General features: G+C 44.2%; 1 protein-coding gene across 1 annotated transcript; it reads right to left on the bottom strand.

Annotated features, from left to right (window-relative positions):
- Window positions 1-13179: 13179 nt before the first annotated feature.
- Window positions 13180-16001, bottom strand: LOC109881094 (carbohydrate sulfotransferase 2-like). The gene has a single exon (XM_031836391.1). It carries the CDS (start codon window positions 15140-15142, stop codon window positions 13745-13747), a length of 1398 nt encoding a protein of 465 aa, XP_031692251.1. The 5' UTR covers window positions 15143-16001; the 3' UTR covers window positions 13180-13744.
- Window positions 16002-19340: the final 3339 nt, after the last annotated feature.

The following is a 19340-nucleotide window of genomic DNA, read 5'->3' on the forward strand; positions in this document are numbered from 1 at the left end:
GCCCTTATTAAACTCAACAGATCATTTGCCCTTATTAAACTCAACAGATCATTTGCCCTTATTAAACTCAACAGATCATTTGCCCTTATTAAGCTCAACAGATCATTTGCCCTTATTAAACTCAACAGATCATTTGCCCTTATTAAACTCAACAGATCATTTGCCCTTATTAAACTCAACAGATCATTTGCCCTTATTAAACTCGACAGATCATTTGCCCTTATTAAACTCAACAGATCATTTGCCCTTATTAAACTCAACAGATCATTTGCCCTTATTAAACTCAACAGATCATTTGCCCTTATTAAACTCAACAGATCATTTGCCCTTATTAAACTCAACAGATCATTTGCCCTTATTAAACTCAACAGATCATTTGCCCTTATTAAACTCAACAGATCATTTGCCCTTATTAAACTCAACAGATCATTTGCCCTTATTAAACTCAACAGATCATTTGCCCTTATTAAACTCAACAGATCATTTGCCCTTATTAAACTCAACAGATCATTTGCCCTTATTAAACTCAACAGATCATTTGCCCTTATTAAACTCAACAGATCATTTGCCCTTATTAAACTCAACAGATCATTTGCCCTTATTAAACTCAACAGATCATTTGCCCTTATTAAACTCAACAGATCATTTGCTCTTATTAAACTCAACAGATCATTTGCCCTTATTAAACTCAACAGATCATTTGCCCTTATTAAACTCAACAGATCATTTTCCCTTATTAAACTCAACAGATCATTCTCCCTTATTAAACTCACCAGATCATTTTCCCTTATTAAACTCAACAGATCATTTGCCCTTATTAAACTCAACAGATCATTTGCCCTTATTAAACTCAACAGATCATTTGCCCTTATTAAACTCAACAGATCATTTGCCCTTATTAAACTCAACAGATCATTTGCCCTTATTAAACTCAACAGATCATTTGCCCTTATTAAACTCAACAGATCATTTTCCATCAATGAATGTCGATTTAACCCATTTGACTACTATGATTACGCAATAAGGCACAAAGTGGGGGTGGCATATGGCCAATATACCACGGCTAAGGGCTGTTCTTAAGCACGGGGCAACGCTGAGTGCCTGGATACAACCGTTAGCCGTGGTATATTGGCCATATACCACAAACCCCCGGGGTGGCTTATTGCTATAATAAACTGGTTGCCAATGTAATTAGAAAAGGGGAAAAAAGTACATTTTTGTCATACCAGTGGTATACGGTCTTATATCTCTAACCGGATGGAAACTACAAGTATAATGGCTGTGCTCAATGCAATGGCACTTACAAATGTAGAGCCTTCAAACATCCTCAAACATGGAAACAGATCCCAATCAAATGTGTTATCACCACTAAGGCAGGGATTTATCTTAGAACTTGTCCTGGTGGTTAAAACGATGTGGGTAACACGATGTGGGTAACACAATGTGGGTAACACGATGTGGGTAACAGGATGTGGGTAACACAATGTGGGTAACACGATGTGGGTAACAGGATGTGGGTAACACAATGTGGGTAACACGATGTGGGTAACAGGATGTGGGTAACACAATGTGGGTAACACGATGTGGGTAAAACGATGTGGGTAAAACGATGTGGGTAACACGATGTGGTTAAAACGATGTGGGTAACACGATGTGGGTAACACGATGTGGGTAAAACGATGTGGGTAACCCGATGTGGGTAAAACGATGTGGGTAAAACAATGTGGGTAACACGATGTGGGTAACACGATGTGGGTAAAACGATGTGGGTAACACGATGTAGGTAACACGATGTGGGTAAAACGATGTGGGTAACACGATGTGGTTAAAACGATGTGGCTAACACGATGTGGTTAAAATTATGTGGGTAAAACGAAGCACAAATTAAAATTAATAATCTCTGAGCATCAAGAGACACCAAGTCGTGTCACACTTTTTTTGGAAGAGAACCACTTTATTTCGACCCTTTCCAATAAACGGCATCGAACACGTCACCCTCCCTAGGACTGGGTGACCTTGACAATTTATTTTTCAAACGAGAGGTCGCCTGGATCTCTAATTTAAAGAACCTTGCTCCCTCCGGGTCTCAACGTAGACTTTGATCTGAAGCCATTATTGTGATTCTTGTGATGTTGCTATTCATTGTAAATGTGTGTAGGTCTATGTAGACACATTGTATCTATGGTCGTATGCTTTTTGTATGTTCTATCTATATCTGTAAATGAACCAATGAAATCAAGCCACAACCGGCCATGATTACAGACACCTGTGTGTCCTTTCAAACTATACTGTATCTATATCTGTAAATGAACCAATGAAATCAAGCCAAACCCGACCATGATTACAGACACCTGTGTGTCCTTTCAAACTATACTGTATCTATATCTGTAAATGAACCAATGAAATCAAGCCACAACCCGACCATGATTACAGACACCTGTGTGTCCTTTCAAACTATACTGTATCTATAACTGTAAATGAACCAATGAAATCAAGCCAAACCCGACCATGATGACAGACGCCTGTGTGTCCTTTCAAACTATATAAACTAGAGACCCACAGTGTGTATCATTATATCCTGATGAAGACAGCTTGTCTGTCCAAAGTTGGTTATAAATGATTGCATCTGAGCTCCTAGAATGTGAGGCTCTCCTTTTCATATGGTCTGATATAATACCGCTGTCAGCCAATCAGCAATTCATTTTTATTTGTGTACCTTTATTTAACTAGGCAAGTCAGTTACAAACAAATTCTTAAGCTCAATGACGGCCTAGGAACAGTGGGTTAACTGCGTTGTTCAGGGGCAGGACAACATATTTTCACCTTGTCAGCTCAGGGATTCAATCTTGCAACCTTTCAGATTAGTAGTCCAACACTCTAACCACTAGGCTACCTGCCTGGTTTGAGCATTCGGGGCTCAAACCCGGTTTATAATTGTAAATAAATCTCTTTTGAGCATGTGCATAACTATATATATATTTTCAACAGGAGAGTTTGAGTGATTAAAGTTGGACAGAGGATCTCGAAATCACTGAGCAACTTGGAGGAATTCATTTGTAAAAAATGAATGTCAAACTATTTTCTGACAATTGTGCTGTTATTATGTGCCAGCTGTTAAGACTACAAAGGGCCAATTTGCGAGATTGACTTGATGTTTCAATAGGCTACAGACTAAAATCTGGCTTTATAAATTGCAAATTCAACTTTGCCATGGTTTGCTGAGCAAGGTGCAGGTAGCCTATAACCCCTGATAGGACATACAGTGCCTTGCGAAAGTATTCGGCCCCCTTGAACTTTGTGACCTTTTGCCACATTTCAGGCTTCAAACATAAAGATATAAAACTGTATTTTTTGTGAAGAATCAACAACAAGTGGGACACAATCATGAAGTGGAACGACATTTATTGGATATTTCAAACTTTTTTAACAAATCAAAAACTGAAAAATTGGGCGTGCAAAATTATTCAGCCCCCTTAAGTTAATACTTTGTAGCGCCACCTTTTGCTGCGATTACAGCTGTAAGTCACTTGGGGTATGTCTCTATCAGTTTTGCACATCGAGAGACTGACATTTTTTCCTATTCCTCCTTGCAAAACAGCTCGAGCTCAGTGAGGTTGGATGGAGAGCATTTGTGAACAGCAGTTTTCAGTTCTTTGCACAGATTCTCGATTGGATTCAGGTCTGGACTTTGACTTGGCCATTCTAACACCTGGATATGTTTATTTTTGAACCATTCCATTGTAGATTTTGCATTATGTTTTGGATCATTGTCTTGTTGGAAGACAAATCTCCGTCCCAGTCTCAGGTCTTTTGTAGACTCCATCAGGTTTTCTTCCAGAATGGTCCTGTATTTGGCTCCATCCATCTTCCCATCAATTTTAACCATCTTCCCTGTCCCTGCTGAAGAAAAGCAGGCCCAAACCATGATGCTGCCACCACCATGTTTGACAGTGGGGATGGTGTGTTCAAGGTGATGAGCTGTGTTGCTTTTACGCCAAACGTAACGTTTTGCATTGTTGCCAAAAAGTTCAATTTTGGTTTCATCTGACCAGAGCACCTTCTTCCACATGTTTGGTGTGTCTCCCAGGTGGCTTGTGGCAAACTTTAAACAACACTTTTTATGGATATCTTTAAGAAATGGCTTTCTTCTTGCCACTCTTCCATAAAGGCCAGATTTGTGCAATATATGACTGATTGTTGTCCTATGGACAGAGTCTCCCACCTCAGCTGTAGATCTCTGCAGTTCATCCAGAGGGATCAATGGCCTCTTGGCTGCATCTCTGATCAGTCTTCTCCTTGTATGAGCTGAAAGTTTAGAGGGACGGCCAGGTCTTGGTAGATTTGCAGTGGTCTGATACTCCTTCCATTTCAATATTATCGCATGCACAGTGCTCCTTGGGATGTTTAAAGCTTGGGAAATATTTTTGTATACAAATCCGGCTTTAAACTTCTTCACAACAGTATCTCGGACCTGCCTGGTGTGTTCCTTGTTCTTCATGATGCTCTCTGCGCTTTTAACGGACCTCTGAGACTATCACAGTGCAGGTGCATTTATACGGAGACTTGATTACACACAGGTGGATTGTATTTATCATCATTAGTCATTTAGGTCAACATTGGATCATTCAGAGATCCTCACTGAACTTCTGGAGAGAGTTTGCTGCACTGAAAGTAAAGGGGCTGAATAATTTTGCACGCCCAATTTTTCAGTTTTTGATTTGTTAAAAAAGTTTGAAATATCCAATAAATGTCATTCCACTTCATGATTGTGTCCCACTTGTTGTTGATTCTTCACAAAAAAATACAGTTTTATATCTTTATGTTTGAAGCCTGAAATGTGGCAAAAGGTCGCAAAGTTCAAGGGGGACGAATACTTTCGCAAGGCACTGTATCTCATTTCAGGGAAAAGTCCACAATGAAACTGACATTAAACGTGGATAATGATATATTGGCGATAGAACTGTAATGATGGTCATAATTGATAACTTCCAAGTGAATTAACTAAACATGAAGTTATAGGCCATTTATTCAATCCATTTGCCAGCTCCGGGTAGGCTACACAAGTGGTACAAAATCGATTTACAATGACTCCAATGAAATCGTTTCAACATATTTATTGTATCAAATGGTAGGCTAAGTAGCCTACAATGACATAAATTAAAAGCCTAATTGATGGACAAACAGATTCGAATATATCATTCTCCACATTTAAAATTAGTTTCATTGTGGACTTCATCCCATAACAGAAGCACGAGAGAGTTCCATAACTTTCATTTCAAATTAATTCTGCGCAGTGCTCGAGACCCAAGAGGTGAGTTTGCGTAAAACTATTCGCTTGATACGGTTTAAATTCGACATCAGAATAGTTTACTTTAACCATCTGTGAACGAATGTATCTAAGGCTCGCCAGTGCGCCTAAAGTCGTTTTCCAGTGCTTTGTTGACGTTATATCAGGTCTAGCGCGTTACGACCTATCTAAATAGCCTTACCTACACCCGGTAAAAAGTTAGCACGACGTACGCGCCTGCTGCTCTGTCTCCGTGCCGCAGCTGCCTGCTGAAGCGCTCTCTCAACCAGCGCTCACGACAGACACAAACCTCCGGCCCTCTCTACCACTCACTTAGTAACAGCCTGCTCACTGCCTGACAGTCAACAGCAGCACGTAACAGTTAAATATATATATATTTTTAAGAGAAATGCCATGGCGGCCGAGGTGCAATTTAGAAGTTACATATAAATGTAGCAATGTACCACATTACTTACTAATACATTTATTGATTTAAATGCATTACAAAGTATGGTCATCTGTATTTTTATATAATATTTTTGGCTGGTAAAAAATCTTGAGTGAATATTTTTTCATCTACCTGACACAGTGTCTAGCGGACCAAAAAGGTACATTTAGGCCCTAATGTTAACATTGTCCATGTATTACAATGAGAGACACTGTCTGTCTAACCAGTAATAACCCATACAGAATGTGGCAAAACCCCATAGCCTGCCCAACACGTTAAAAACATCCTGTTGTTTTTACAGTCACTTACTGGCATCTAGTTACCTGTAAGTTCTTGTAAAAAAAAATTTTTTTAAACAGTACATTACTGTGACGTTTACAGTAATGTATACCAATGTTTCTTTGGAATTTACAGTAACATACTCTACTTATTTTAATTGTTTTACATTGACTTACAGTCAACTGGCTGCCAGTAAGTTACCATTAAAAAAAAAATGGATTAAAAAAAAAAAGAATTACAGTGTACTCATAACCTTTCACCTCCCTCTTTTCCTTGAGGACAACAATGCTTGTATACCTTTACTATACAATTCCTTAAATTAATATTGTATTATATTCTATTTGAAAGATCTAATTGTAGCAAGCCTGGTCCCTGATGTTTCTGCACTTGCCATTTCCATTGCTGTCATTGTCAAGGCAAACATGTTTGGTATGAAACATTCATAAGGAGCTGACAAGAGAGCAAAAGCAGACAGGCACCCAGGCTACCTTGAGACTAGCCAAACTCGGGAAATTACAAAGAAACTGCACAATGTCTCTCTGACAGTGTAATAGGATAAGATAAGGATATTATACCCATGACCACTGTGTTAAGTACCTGTGACCACTGTGTTAAGGACCCATGACCACTGTGTTAAGGACCCAGATCCATGACCACTGTGTTAAGGACCCATGACCACTGTGTTAAGGACCCAGACCTATGACCACTGTGTTAAGGACCCAGACCCATGACCACTGTGTTAAGGACCCAGACCTATGACCACTGTGTTAAGGACCCAGACCCATGACCACTGTGTTAAGGACCCATGACCACTGTGTTAAGGACCCAGACTCATGACCACTGTGTTAAGGACCCATGACCACTGTGTTAAGGACCCAGACCTATGACCACTGTGTTAAGTACCCAGACCCATGACCACTGTGTTAAGGACCCAGACCCATGACCACTGTGTTAAGGATCCATGACCACTGTGTTAAGTACCCAGACCCATGACCACTGTGTTAAGGACCCATGACCACTGTGTTAAGGACCCAGACCCATGACCACTGTGTTAAGGACCCATGACCACTGTGTTAAGGACCCATGACCACTGTGTTAAGTACCTGTGACCACTGTGTTAAGGACCCATGACCACTGTGTTAAGGACCCATGACCACTGTGTTAAGGACCCAGATCCATGACCACTGTGTTAAGGACCCATGACCACTGTGTTAAGGACCCAGACCTATGACCACTGTGTTAAGGACCCAGACCCATGACCACTGTGTTAAGGACCCAGACCCATGACCACTGTGTTAAGGACCCATGACCACTGTGTTAAGGACCCAGACTCATGACCACTGTGTTAAGGACCCATGACCACTGTGTTAAGGACCCAGACCTATGACCACTGTGTTAAGGACCCAGACCCATGACCACTGTGTTAAGGACCCAGACCCATGACCACTGTGTTAAGGACCCATGACCACTGTGTTAAGGACCCAGACCCATGACCACTGTGTTAAGGACCCATGACCACTGTGTTAAGGACCCATGACCCATGACCACTGTGTTAAGGACCCAGACCCATGACCACTGTGTTAAGGACCCAGACCCATGACCACTGTGTTAAGGACCCATGACCACTGTGTTAAGGACCCAGACCCATGACCACTGTGTTAAGGACCCTGACCCATGACCACTGTGTTAAGGACCCAGACCCATGACCACTGTGTTAAGGACCCATGACCACTGTGTTAAGGACCCATGACCAGTGTGTTACGGACCCAGACCCATGACCACTGTGTTAAGGACCCATGACCACTGTGTTAAGGACCCAGACCCATGACCACTGTGTTAAGGACCCATGACCACTGTGTTAAGGACCCATGACCAGTGTGTTACGGACCCAGACCCATGACCAGTGTGTTAAGGACCCATGACCACTGTGTTAAGGACCCATGACCACTGTGTTAAGGACCCAGACCTATGACCACTGTGTTAAGGACCCAGACCTATGACCACTGTGTTAAGGACCCATGACCACTGTGTTAAGGACCCATGACCACTGTGTTAAGGACCCATGACCACTGTGTTAAGGACCCAGATCCATGACCACTGTGTTAAGGACCCATGACCACTGTGTTAAGGACCCAGACCTATGACCACTGTAAGGACCCAGACCCATGACCACTGTGTTAAGGACCCAGACCCATGACCACTGTGTTAAGGACCCATGACCACTGTGTTAAGGACCCAGACTCATGACCACTGTGTTAAGGACCCATGACCACTGTGTTAAGGACCCAGACCTATGACCACTGTGTTAAGGACCCAGACCCATGACCACTGTGTTAAGGACCCAGACCCATGACCACTGTGTTAAGGACCCAGATCCATGACCACTGTGTTAAGGACCCATGACCACTGTGTTAAGGACCCATGACCACTGTGTTAAGGACCCAGACCCATGACCACTGTGTTAAGGACCCAGAACCATGACCACTGTGTTAAGGACCCATGACCACTGTGTTAAGGACCCAGACCCATGACCACTGTGTTAAGGATCCATGACCACTGTGTTAAGTACCCAGACCCATGACCACTGTGTTAAGGACCCATGACCACTGTGTTAAGGACCCATGACCACTGTGTTAAGGACCCAGACCCATGACCACTGTGTTAAGGACCCATGACCACTGTGTTAAGGACCCATGACCACTGTGTTAAGTACCTGTGACCACTGTGTTAAGGACCCATGACCACTGTGTTAAGGACCCATGACCACTGTGTTAAGGACCCAGATCCATGACCACTGTGTTAAGGACCCATGACCACTGTGTTAAGGACCCAGACCTATGACCACTGTGTTAAGGACCCAGACCCATGACCACTGTGTTAAGGACCCAGACCCATGACCACTGTGTTAAGGACCCATGACCACTGTGTTAAGGACCCAGACTCATGACCACTGTGTTAAGGACCCATGACCACTGTGTTAAGGACCCAGACCTATGACCACTGTGTTAAGGACCCAGACCCATGACCACTGTGTTAAGGACCCAGACCCATGACCACTGTGTTAAGGACCCAGATCCATGACCACTGTGTTAAGGACCCATGACCACTGTGTTAAGGACCCATGACCACTGTGTTAAGGACCCAGACCCATGACCACTGTGTTAAGGACCCATGACCACTGTGTTAAGGACCCATGACCACTGTGTTAAGTACCTGTGACCACTGTGTTAAGGACCCATGACCACTGTGTTAAGGACCCATGACCACTGTGTTAAGGACCCAGACCTATGACCACTGTGTTAAGGACCCAGACCCATGACCACTGTGTTAAGGACCCAGACCCATGACCACTGTGTTAAGGACCCATGACCACTGTGTTAAGGACCCAGACTCATGACCACTGTGTTAAGGACCCATGACCACTGTGTTAAGGACCCAGACCTATGACCACTGTGTTAAGGACCCAGACCCATGACCACTGTGTTAAGGACCCAGACCCATGACCACTGTGTTAAGGACCCATGACCACTGTGTTAAGGACCCAGACCCATGACCACTGTGTTAAGGACCCATGACCACTGTGTTAAGGACCCATGACCCATGACCACTGTGTTAAGGACCCAGACCCATGACCACTGTGTTAAGGACCCAGACCCATGACCACTGTGTTAAGGACCCATGACCACTGTGTTAAGGACCCAGACCCATGACCACTGTGTTAAGGACCCTGACCCATGACCACTGTGTTAAGGACCCAGACCCATGACCACTGTGTTAAGGACCCATGACCACTGTGTTAAGGACCCATGACCAGTGTGTTACGGACCCAGACCCATGACCACTGTGTTAAGGACCCATGACCACTGTGTTAAGGACCCAGACCCATGACCACTGTGTTAAGGACCCATGACCACTGTGTTAAGGACCCATGACCAGTGTGTTACGGACCCAGACCCATGACCAGTGTGTTAAGGACCCATGACCACTGTGTTAAGGACCCATGACCACTGTGTTAAGGACCCAGACCTATGACCACTGTGTTAAGGACCCAGACCTATGACCACTGTGTTAAGGACCCATGACCACTGTGTTAAGGACCCATGACCACTGTGTTAAGGACCCATGACCACTGTGTTAAGGACCCAGATCCATGACCACTGTGTTAAGGACCCATGACCACTGTGTTAAGGACCCAGACCTATGACCACTGTAAGGACCCAGACCCATGACCACTGTGTTAAGGACCCAGACCCATGACCACTGTGTTAAGGACCCATGACCACTGTGTTAAGGACCCAGACTCATGACCACTGTGTTAAGGACCCATGACCACTGTGTTAAGGACCCAGACCTATGACCACTGTGTTAAGGACCCAGACCCATGACCACTGTGTTAAGGACCCAGACCCATGACCACTGTGTTAAGGACCCAGATCTATGACCACTGTGTTAAGGACCCATGACCACTGTGTTAAGGACCCATGACCACTGTGTTAAGGACCCAGACCCATGACCACTGTGTTAAGGACCCAGACCCATGACCACTGTGTTAAGGACCCATGACCACTGTGTTAAGGACCCATGACCACTGTGTTAAGTACCTGTGACCACTGTGTTAAGGACCCATGACCACTGTGTTAAGGACCCATGACCACTGTGTTAAGGACCCAGACCCATGACCACTGTGTTAAGGACCCATGACCACTGTGTTAAGTACCTGTGACCACTGTGTTAAGGACCCATGACCACTGTGTTAAGGACCCATGACCACTGTGTTAAGGACCCAGATCCATGACCACTGTGTTAAGGACCCATGACCACTGTGTTAAGGACCCAGACCTATGACCACTGTGTTAAGGACCCAGACCCATGACCACTGTGTTAAGGACCCAGACCCATGACCACTGTGTTAAGGACCCATGACCACTGTGTTAAGGACCCAGACCCATGACCACTGTGTTAAGGACCCATGACCACTGTGTTAAGGACCCATGACCACTGTGTTAAGGACCCAGACCTATGACCACTGTGTTAAGGACCCAGACCCATGACCACTGTGTTAAGGACCCAGACCCATGACCACTGTGTTAAGGACCCATGACCACTGTGTTAAGGACCCAGACCCATGACCACTGTGTTAAGGACCCATGACCACTGTGTTAAGGACCCATGACCACTGTGTTAAGGACCCAGACCTATGACCACTGTGTTAAGGACCCAGACCCATGACCACTGTGTTAAGGACCCAGACCCATGACCACTGTGTTAAGGACCCAGACCCATGACCACTGTGTTAAGGACCCAGACCCATGACCACTGTGTTAAGGACCCAGACCCATGACCACTGTGTTAAGGACCCAGACCCATGACCACTGTGTTAAGGACCCAGACCCATGACCACTGTGTTAAGGACCCAGACCCATGACCACTGTGTTAAGGACCCATGACCACTGTGTTAAGGACCCATGACCAGTGTGTTACGGACCCAGACCCATGACCACTGTGTTAAGGACCCATGACCACTGTGTTAAGGACCCATGACCACTGTGTTAAGGACCCATGACCACTGTGTTAAGGACCCAGACCCATGACCACTGTGTTAAGGACCCATGACCAGTGTGTTACGGACCCAGACCCATGACCAGTGTGTTAAGGACCCATGACCACTGTGTTAAGGACCCATGACCACTGTGTTAAGGACCCAGACCCATGACCACTGTGTTAAGGACCCATGACCACTGTGTTAAGGACCCAGACCCATGACCACTGTGTTAAGGACCCAGACCCATGACCACTGTGTTAAGGACCCAGACCCATGACCACTGTGTTAAGGACCCAGACCCATGACCACTGTGTTAAGGACCCAGACCCATGACCACTGTGTTAAGGACCCATGACCACTGTGTTAAGGACCCATGACCAGTGTGTTACGGACCCAGACCCATGACCACTGTGTTAAGGACCCATGACCACTGTGTTAAGGACCCATGACCACTATGTTAAGGACCCATGACCACTGTGTTAAGGACCCATGACCACTGTGTTAAGGACCCATGACCAGTGTGTTACGGACCCAGACCCATGACCAGTGTGTTAAGGACCCATGACCACTGTGTTAAGGACCCATGACCACTGTGTTAAGGACCCAGACCCATGACCACTGTGTTAAGGACCCATGACCAGTGTGTTACAGACCCAGACCCATGACCAGTGTGTTAAGGACCCATGACCACTGTGTTAAGGACCCAGACCTATGACCACTGTGTTAAGGACCCAGACCTATGACCACTGTGTTAAGGACCCATGACCACTGTGTTAAGGACCCAGACCCATGACCACTGTGTTAAGGACCCATGACCACTGTGTTAAGGACCCATGACCACTGTGTTAATGACAGTGGCGCATAGCTCTTTCCTGCAGTCAAATGACCTAGTGGCCTCATGGTTGGAATGTTACTAATATTTTTCATAATCCCATAATTAAATTAACTTCTTTTTTTTTTTATAACACAGAAAATCTGATGTTTCTATGTCTAACAGTTGTGTTATATTTCAGACTTCTATAATGTATATAAAGTGTAATATTGGGATGTAAACTCTAAATGAAATACATTCAACTCTATATGTGTACAGGTGTCTTCTTTATTTTAGCCCATAAACACGTGTGTGAGGTGTACACTTTTGTGTCCAATTAGATTTGTTTAAAACTACCAAGAAACACACTGTGTAACCCTGATTTATCCCACCGCAGTAAAAGGTTAAATTGATTTTGTATGATCTATTCTATTTTCCAGATTTAATTGTAGCATAAGTGCCATTAAACAACATTGGTCATGAGCTATCCCCGTGTTACATGGGTCAAACTTGTGACAAGACATGCTGAAATGTTTTGATTTTGTTCAAAGGGGATGCTAGAGCAACTCTGCTTCTGCAAGAGACGTTTTTTTCAAAGCAGTTTGGCTAAATCACCTATTTGCATCAAAGAGATCTAGTCCTGTAAAAATTTAAAATGACCCCAGGCTACACTTTCAGTGACACGGATGAGAAATCCTTCCACAACTGCTGAGTCGACATGATTTACTACTAGTGTGTCAACATCAATCTTCATCTGGGATGTTCCGCTGTTATAACTAATAAACCTGAAACCTTCCTTAAGAGCAACATTATAGTTATAACAGACCAGTTTAATGATTGTCTCTGAGTCCATCCATTAATCACAAAGTAACATAACATCATAACCTGCTCAAACAATTACAGTTTTTTATGTATTAGTACTTCTTTTTTTTGGGTGCAATTTCTTCTCTCACTTTTACAGACAGTATGGATACTTGGAAAACCAAGTATTTTCTCAGGTTAAAGGAACATCCAAAATAAAATGTTTGAAGTGTTTTCTTAACAATATATATGAATCATACACTGTTTGTTTTCGTAGTTGCAGTTTCAATATTCAAGTCATTGTTCATAGTTCTTCTTGATTTGTCAATAACATCCAGTTGTCCAAACTGACAAGTAGTGGTCCTGTCAAATACAACTGTCTGCAACTTAAATGAAAAAATACAAATAAGATACATTCCAATGTGCCCCCCCAAAAAAGTAGATTTCCTCAAAAAACACTGATTCAAAGCGTTTTAATTTCCACGATTAACTGAACGGCACTAGATGCAAAATGTACATTAAATTCACAGTCTTTGGTGGAAAAGGGAGAAGAAAAAAAAGAATGTGTTTTTTCTGTCACAGTTTGGAGACAGTCAGTAAAGACTTCCTGAGGTCCTTGGCCTCCCCGGCCGTCCTGACTCTGTCGTAACCCAGGACAACCATGGAGTGATGACAGTAGTCCTCCACCTGTTTGATCTGCTGGATGCTGAGCACTGTTCTCCATGCGCTGGCAGCCTGAGTGGCGTTCCTGGAGGACACTATGAACGGCTTGGAGGACGAACTAGACCCGCCTGTCATGTTCAGAGCAAACGACTCAATGTCGTGGTTGGTGGTGAGGTTGGCGAAGCGGTAGATGTTCCTCAGGATCTTCACAGGATCCTCCACCAGGTCCTCATAGCGCACGGCCATGTACTTCCCTTTGAGCCAACTGGGAGGGTTTAAGGCCGTCCTCAGGGTCCGGGAGGTGCGGTCACAGATCACCTCCATGGCTCCGATGGAGTGGTAGTCCGAGCCGTCCTTCTTGTTGGCTTTGTGGTTGGGGTCGACGAAGGGGATCCTGCGGAGCTTAGGGTCCCTGCTGCGGACCACCTGCAGGTTCTCCCGGATCAGCCCGTGTCGGGACTTGATCCTGGAGTTGGCCACGGCCCGGGGGTCCCTGACCAGGTGCACTACCTTCACGTCCAGCGACGGGTCCTCCATGAGGGGGGCTAGAACGTTCACGTCCAGGATACGCACCCCTTTAATAACGATAGTGCTGTACTTGAGGCACTCCTCCTCCAGTAGTCTAAGGCTTTGAGGTGGGCACTTTTTACACACCTTGTCGTCCACCATCCCCACCACCTCTTTCCTGTAGGCGGAGCACAGAGGGTAGGAGCACACCACCTTATTCAGGGAGGCCCCAAAGAGTCCTAGGGAGGTAAAGTTCTTTCCACCTGGGCTGTTGTACAGCTGGAACACAGAGAGATCACAGCGGTATAAAGAGCTGAGCATGTCCCTGGCTGCTCCTTGCAAAGACACAGCGTCTCCCGGGTACAGCTTCTGCCAGATGTGCCACATGGGTTCGTAGAGGAAGAACACTTCAGGATGTTGGTTAAACAGCTCCCCGAAAAAGGAGGACCCAGACCTCCATGTGGTCAGAACATAGAGCAACTGTCTCTTCTTAGCCAGATATGGTCTGTAGAGGAACCGGATGTCTGACCTGCCTTGATAGGAAGCACTCCTCATCTGGTGATTGCACTGCTGGGGCACTTTAGTCCATTTGTAATTGGCCAAGTTCAGCATGGTCAGCACTAGCAGCAAGAAATAGGCTATAAACAACACAATCCGCTTTCTGCGTAGCACCTTCATCACGATGCCGGGCTGAGCTATTATCTTTGTATGGTTCCTGTGCGTTCTGAGCTTTCTCCCGTAGCCAGCATCATTCTCCCAAGGCGCTGTCAACTTCAGTTGTCGATGGTATTGTTTCCCTCTCATCTGTAACCTAGGAGTGAGTGGCTGTGACCACTGGGCGAAAACTTATTACATTTACAATAGGCAAAGATATATGGTTATTGAATATCTCGAGTGGGAATTGGTACTCGAATCGTTAAATCGTTTTCACTGGGCATAGACGTTAATTCAACGTGTATTACACCTTGGTTCAACGTAATTTCATTGAAATTACATGGAAACAACGTTGATTCAACTAGTGTGTGTCCAGTGGGTTAGGTAACACATATTCGATATCCCAATCCAATTCGCAATCCAAAATAAGATAACACAGCCCTGCTTTTACTGCAGTGCGCAAGGCTCTTCACATGAAAGAACGATGCCATGAACATTTTTCCATTGCGGGTATTACAGTGCTTATTGCGGTTGGCCTGCCATCAAAACAAAAATAGTATCCCTTCATTCAAACAATGTATGCCCTCCTTGACAACATTCAGCGTAGGCATCTATGCGCAGTTAAAAACTGATTCGCCACAGTATGGATGGAGCCTGTAGGTCCACTGAACAACAGCACACAAGTACTAGCCTACGTTAGTAATTACGTTCTCCGGCTTCTTCTTGGTTCCTTTTGCCAAACGTCCCCTAGTATATCCAGAGGGGCAGTCTAATCGTCCAAATATATTTTCTTTCTTCCTGATGTGCCGTAGTTTGTATATGTAACTAATTGAAACTGGACTGATTCAATCAGAGACTACAGAAAGAAAGACCCTCCCTCCCCCAGACGCCATTGGAGCGTGATAGGATATTTGGGTTAGCGAGTCGCGCCCTTGGCTCTTCCGCACGTCTGTCAACAACGCACCGCTCTGGAGACGCCTACATTTGAAAACAATGGGTGCGTTCGAGCGTATCACCTTTACCAATGTCTGTCACCGCCTTTGAAAGTGTATACAACTTGTCCGACTTGCGACTACATGTCGACTGCATGACATTTACAACAACATTTGCGATCAATGGTCATGAACGTTCTACTGCGGTCGACTGGAAATCTCGGCAGTTGCTTCTCAACAACTGCAATTTGAAGTACGAACCAAAGCATTGTGGGAGACAACGTTTGGGTTTTTTTGGAAGCAAACTACACTACATGCTCATGCACGGTTGATGTCGCCACCTATGATTGGTTATTGTCAATGCATGTTTACTTTACTTTACATAGGCCTACATCTGATCCAGATCTCTAACAGAAATAAATTATATATCTTACTTGCGACAATATAGCTAATATTTTTTATCTAACTGTTACTGTAATTGCTATTGTTATGTTGTGTTGATACCATACTGTGTTGTTAAGGTAGTGTTGCTACCATGCTGTGTTGTCAGGTGTTGCTACCATGCTGTGTTGTCATGTGTTGCTGCCATGCTGTGTTGTCATGTGTTGCTGTGGTTGTCTTTAGGTCTCTCTTTATGTACTGTTCTGGTGTCTCTTTTGTCCTGATGTGCATTTTGTCCTATATTTGTAATTGAATACATGTTTTATTTTGAATCCCAACCCCCCCCCCCCCCCCCCCCCCCCCCCCAGGAGGCCTTTTGCTTTCTGGTCGGCCATCATTGTAAATAAGAATGAGTTTTTAACTGACTTGCCCAGTTAAATAACCCATCAATGAAGGTCAAATATATAATGTTGTGTCTCATGTTATATCCTACCATTTCATTTGTCTGTATTATTGGTGTCGCCTAATTCTAATTGGTTGATGGTCTATTCAGTGTGAATATACATACTACAGGCTACACATGGGCTATTGTAGGGGATTACTACACTGGCAATTTTAGAAGCTTAATCTGTGTCTGGGAAACTGGCCCTTAACGAGCAAGTACCCCAGACACCAGTGGTGGGGTCAATACCAAGTACAGTTGACCTCTTTGCATATTGTTTACGGAGTAATTTATATATAATCGTTTTTGTTTTTTTTGCACAGTGACTGTTTTGTTCTTCATGTGAATTAATCTAATATACACTGCGATCTGTAGTGACGCTGATGTGAAATCAGTTACCATACAGTAATAGCCTTTGTGGACTTTGGCTCCCGAGTGGCGCAGCAGGCTGTATCATAACCGGCCGTGATTGGGAGTCCGATAGGGCGGCGCACAATTGGCCCAGGATGTGCCTCCCCCGATTTTAGTTGTGTTACCACTCAAAGGTAACCAAAATCTCACAGCAACGGTCGAGAATGATGCCGTTGTAATAGAAATGGAAGGGCTGCTGGTCTCCCCTCTGCCAGTGTAAGAGCGTTGTCTTGACACAGCTCCAGTCCATTCAATTATAGACTTGCTTAGCGCACTGTTATGCAACTATTAGTACAAATCTGTTACATTGTTTCTGTAAAAAACGGCTAGCTGGAGCTCGTCTGAGCTTTCGGCTGTGAATGCCCTCACCCGCTAGCCTGCTCACCTGCTGATAGTTCAGATTGTGACTCGCTACAGGCTGTCCGGATAGAACAAGTCAGACGTGCCCACATCCAGAGTTGTATTGGCTCTTGGTCAGTACCGCACAATAGAGTGATCTTTGTGATACATAGGAATGGATTTGTGGTTCTCCTCAGGTAAGATACATATGACAGTATTAATATAGTTGCACAAGCAATAGGAATATATAACATGAATGAAAAGGATATTCACATAGCAGCATATACACAACAACACAAACATATGTACTGTATTTAAAGATTTCTTTGGAGAGAGAGAGAGAGAAACTAATTACTATTGACGGGCTAGATTTATGGCCCACTCTCTCCCGACAGGTGGAGATCTTGTCTTATCTGCCCTGGTGACAGCAGGCCGTAAATTATTCTGCACATGCTCGAGCTCCAAGAAGGGTCTCTGAAACTTCTATTAAGTTCTAGAACTCGCTATGGCATAGCACTAGCGCGAACTATGAACGCGCAGTGGTAGCATGTGCATCAACTACATGCCATACAATTACAATCTCTAAACGAACATATGATGCATAAATAATCATGCAATTAAGGCAATGCTGGCATAGACAATATAAACAATATGCAGATGTCTGAAATATACACAAACATTAGATGCATGTTACAAACAGGTAGTGATGGAAAATGTACCCAATTGTCACACTTGAGTAAAAGGTGATACCTCAAGTAAAAGTGAAAGACACCCAGTAAAATACTACTTGAGTAAAAGTCTAAAAGTATTTATTTTAAATGCACTTAGGGGTGCGTTCGTAAATTCACTCTGGCTATCTACTCCGATTTCAGAGCACTCTCGTCTGTGTATCAGAGCGCAGAATAAATTATGAATTTACAAACGCGTAACCACTGGTGATTATGGCCAGTGTCAGTAAACGTAGGGGGAAAAAACGTAATTAAATCGTTGCCAGCAGCACAGCAACATACACCAACGCTCTAGACAACATGAAAACAGCCTAACCACTTCTGCTAGGGCGAGTAAAATAGTCAGAGTAAGGTCTCTAATTTGTGTCTGGAAGTAGCTAGCAAGCTAGCCAATTTAGCCAGGGTACTTGACTGCCGTCGTGAGGTCAGAACGCTCGGGTCAACTCCAGTCCTCGACCAGAGCGTCCAGTGTGCGCTCTGAACGCTCCTAGAGCGAAACGCTCTGAATTTATGAATGGACAACCTGACAACAAATTGACAATCTGAGAATTGCACCTCTCTGATTCAGAGGTTTTGGGTTAAATGCGGAGGATGCATTCAGTTGTACTGACAAGGTATTCTGATTTGCCAACATCTGAAAGTAATTGCAAAAATATACTTAACTATCAAAAGTATAAATCATCTCAAATTCCTGATATTAAACAAACCACACTGCACAATTATCTTGTTTTTTAGATTTATGGATGGACAGGGGCACACTCTAAAACTTAGATATAATTTACAAACAAAGCATTTGTGTTTAGTGAGTCCACCAGATCAGAGATAACAGGGATGACCAGAGATGTTCTCTGTTTAGTGAGTCCACCAGATAAGAGGCAGTAGGGATGACCAGAGATGTTCTCTGTTTAGTGAGTCCACCAGATCAGAGGCAGTAGGGATGACCAGAGATGTTCTCTGTTTAGTGAGTCCACCAGATCAGAGGCAGCAGGGATGACCAGGGATGTTCTCTGTTTAGTGAGTCCACCAGATCATAGGCAGAAGGGACGACCAGAGATGTTCTCTGTTTAGTGAGTCCACCAGATCAGAGGCAGCAGGGATGATCAGAGATGTTCTCT

The sequence above is a fragment of the Oncorhynchus kisutch genome, linkage group LG11 (assembly GCF_002021735.2).
Source record: "Oncorhynchus kisutch isolate 150728-3 linkage group LG11, Okis_V2, whole genome shotgun sequence".
NCBI classification, from domain to species: domain Eukaryota; kingdom Metazoa; phylum Chordata; class Actinopteri; order Salmoniformes; family Salmonidae; genus Oncorhynchus; species Oncorhynchus kisutch.

Bases quoted from the DNA above. Each gene is read 5' to 3' on its own strand.
- LOC109881094 (XM_031836391.1), bottom strand. From the start codon at position 15,142: ATGAGAGGGAAACAATACCATCGACAACTGAAGTTGACAGCGCCTTGG.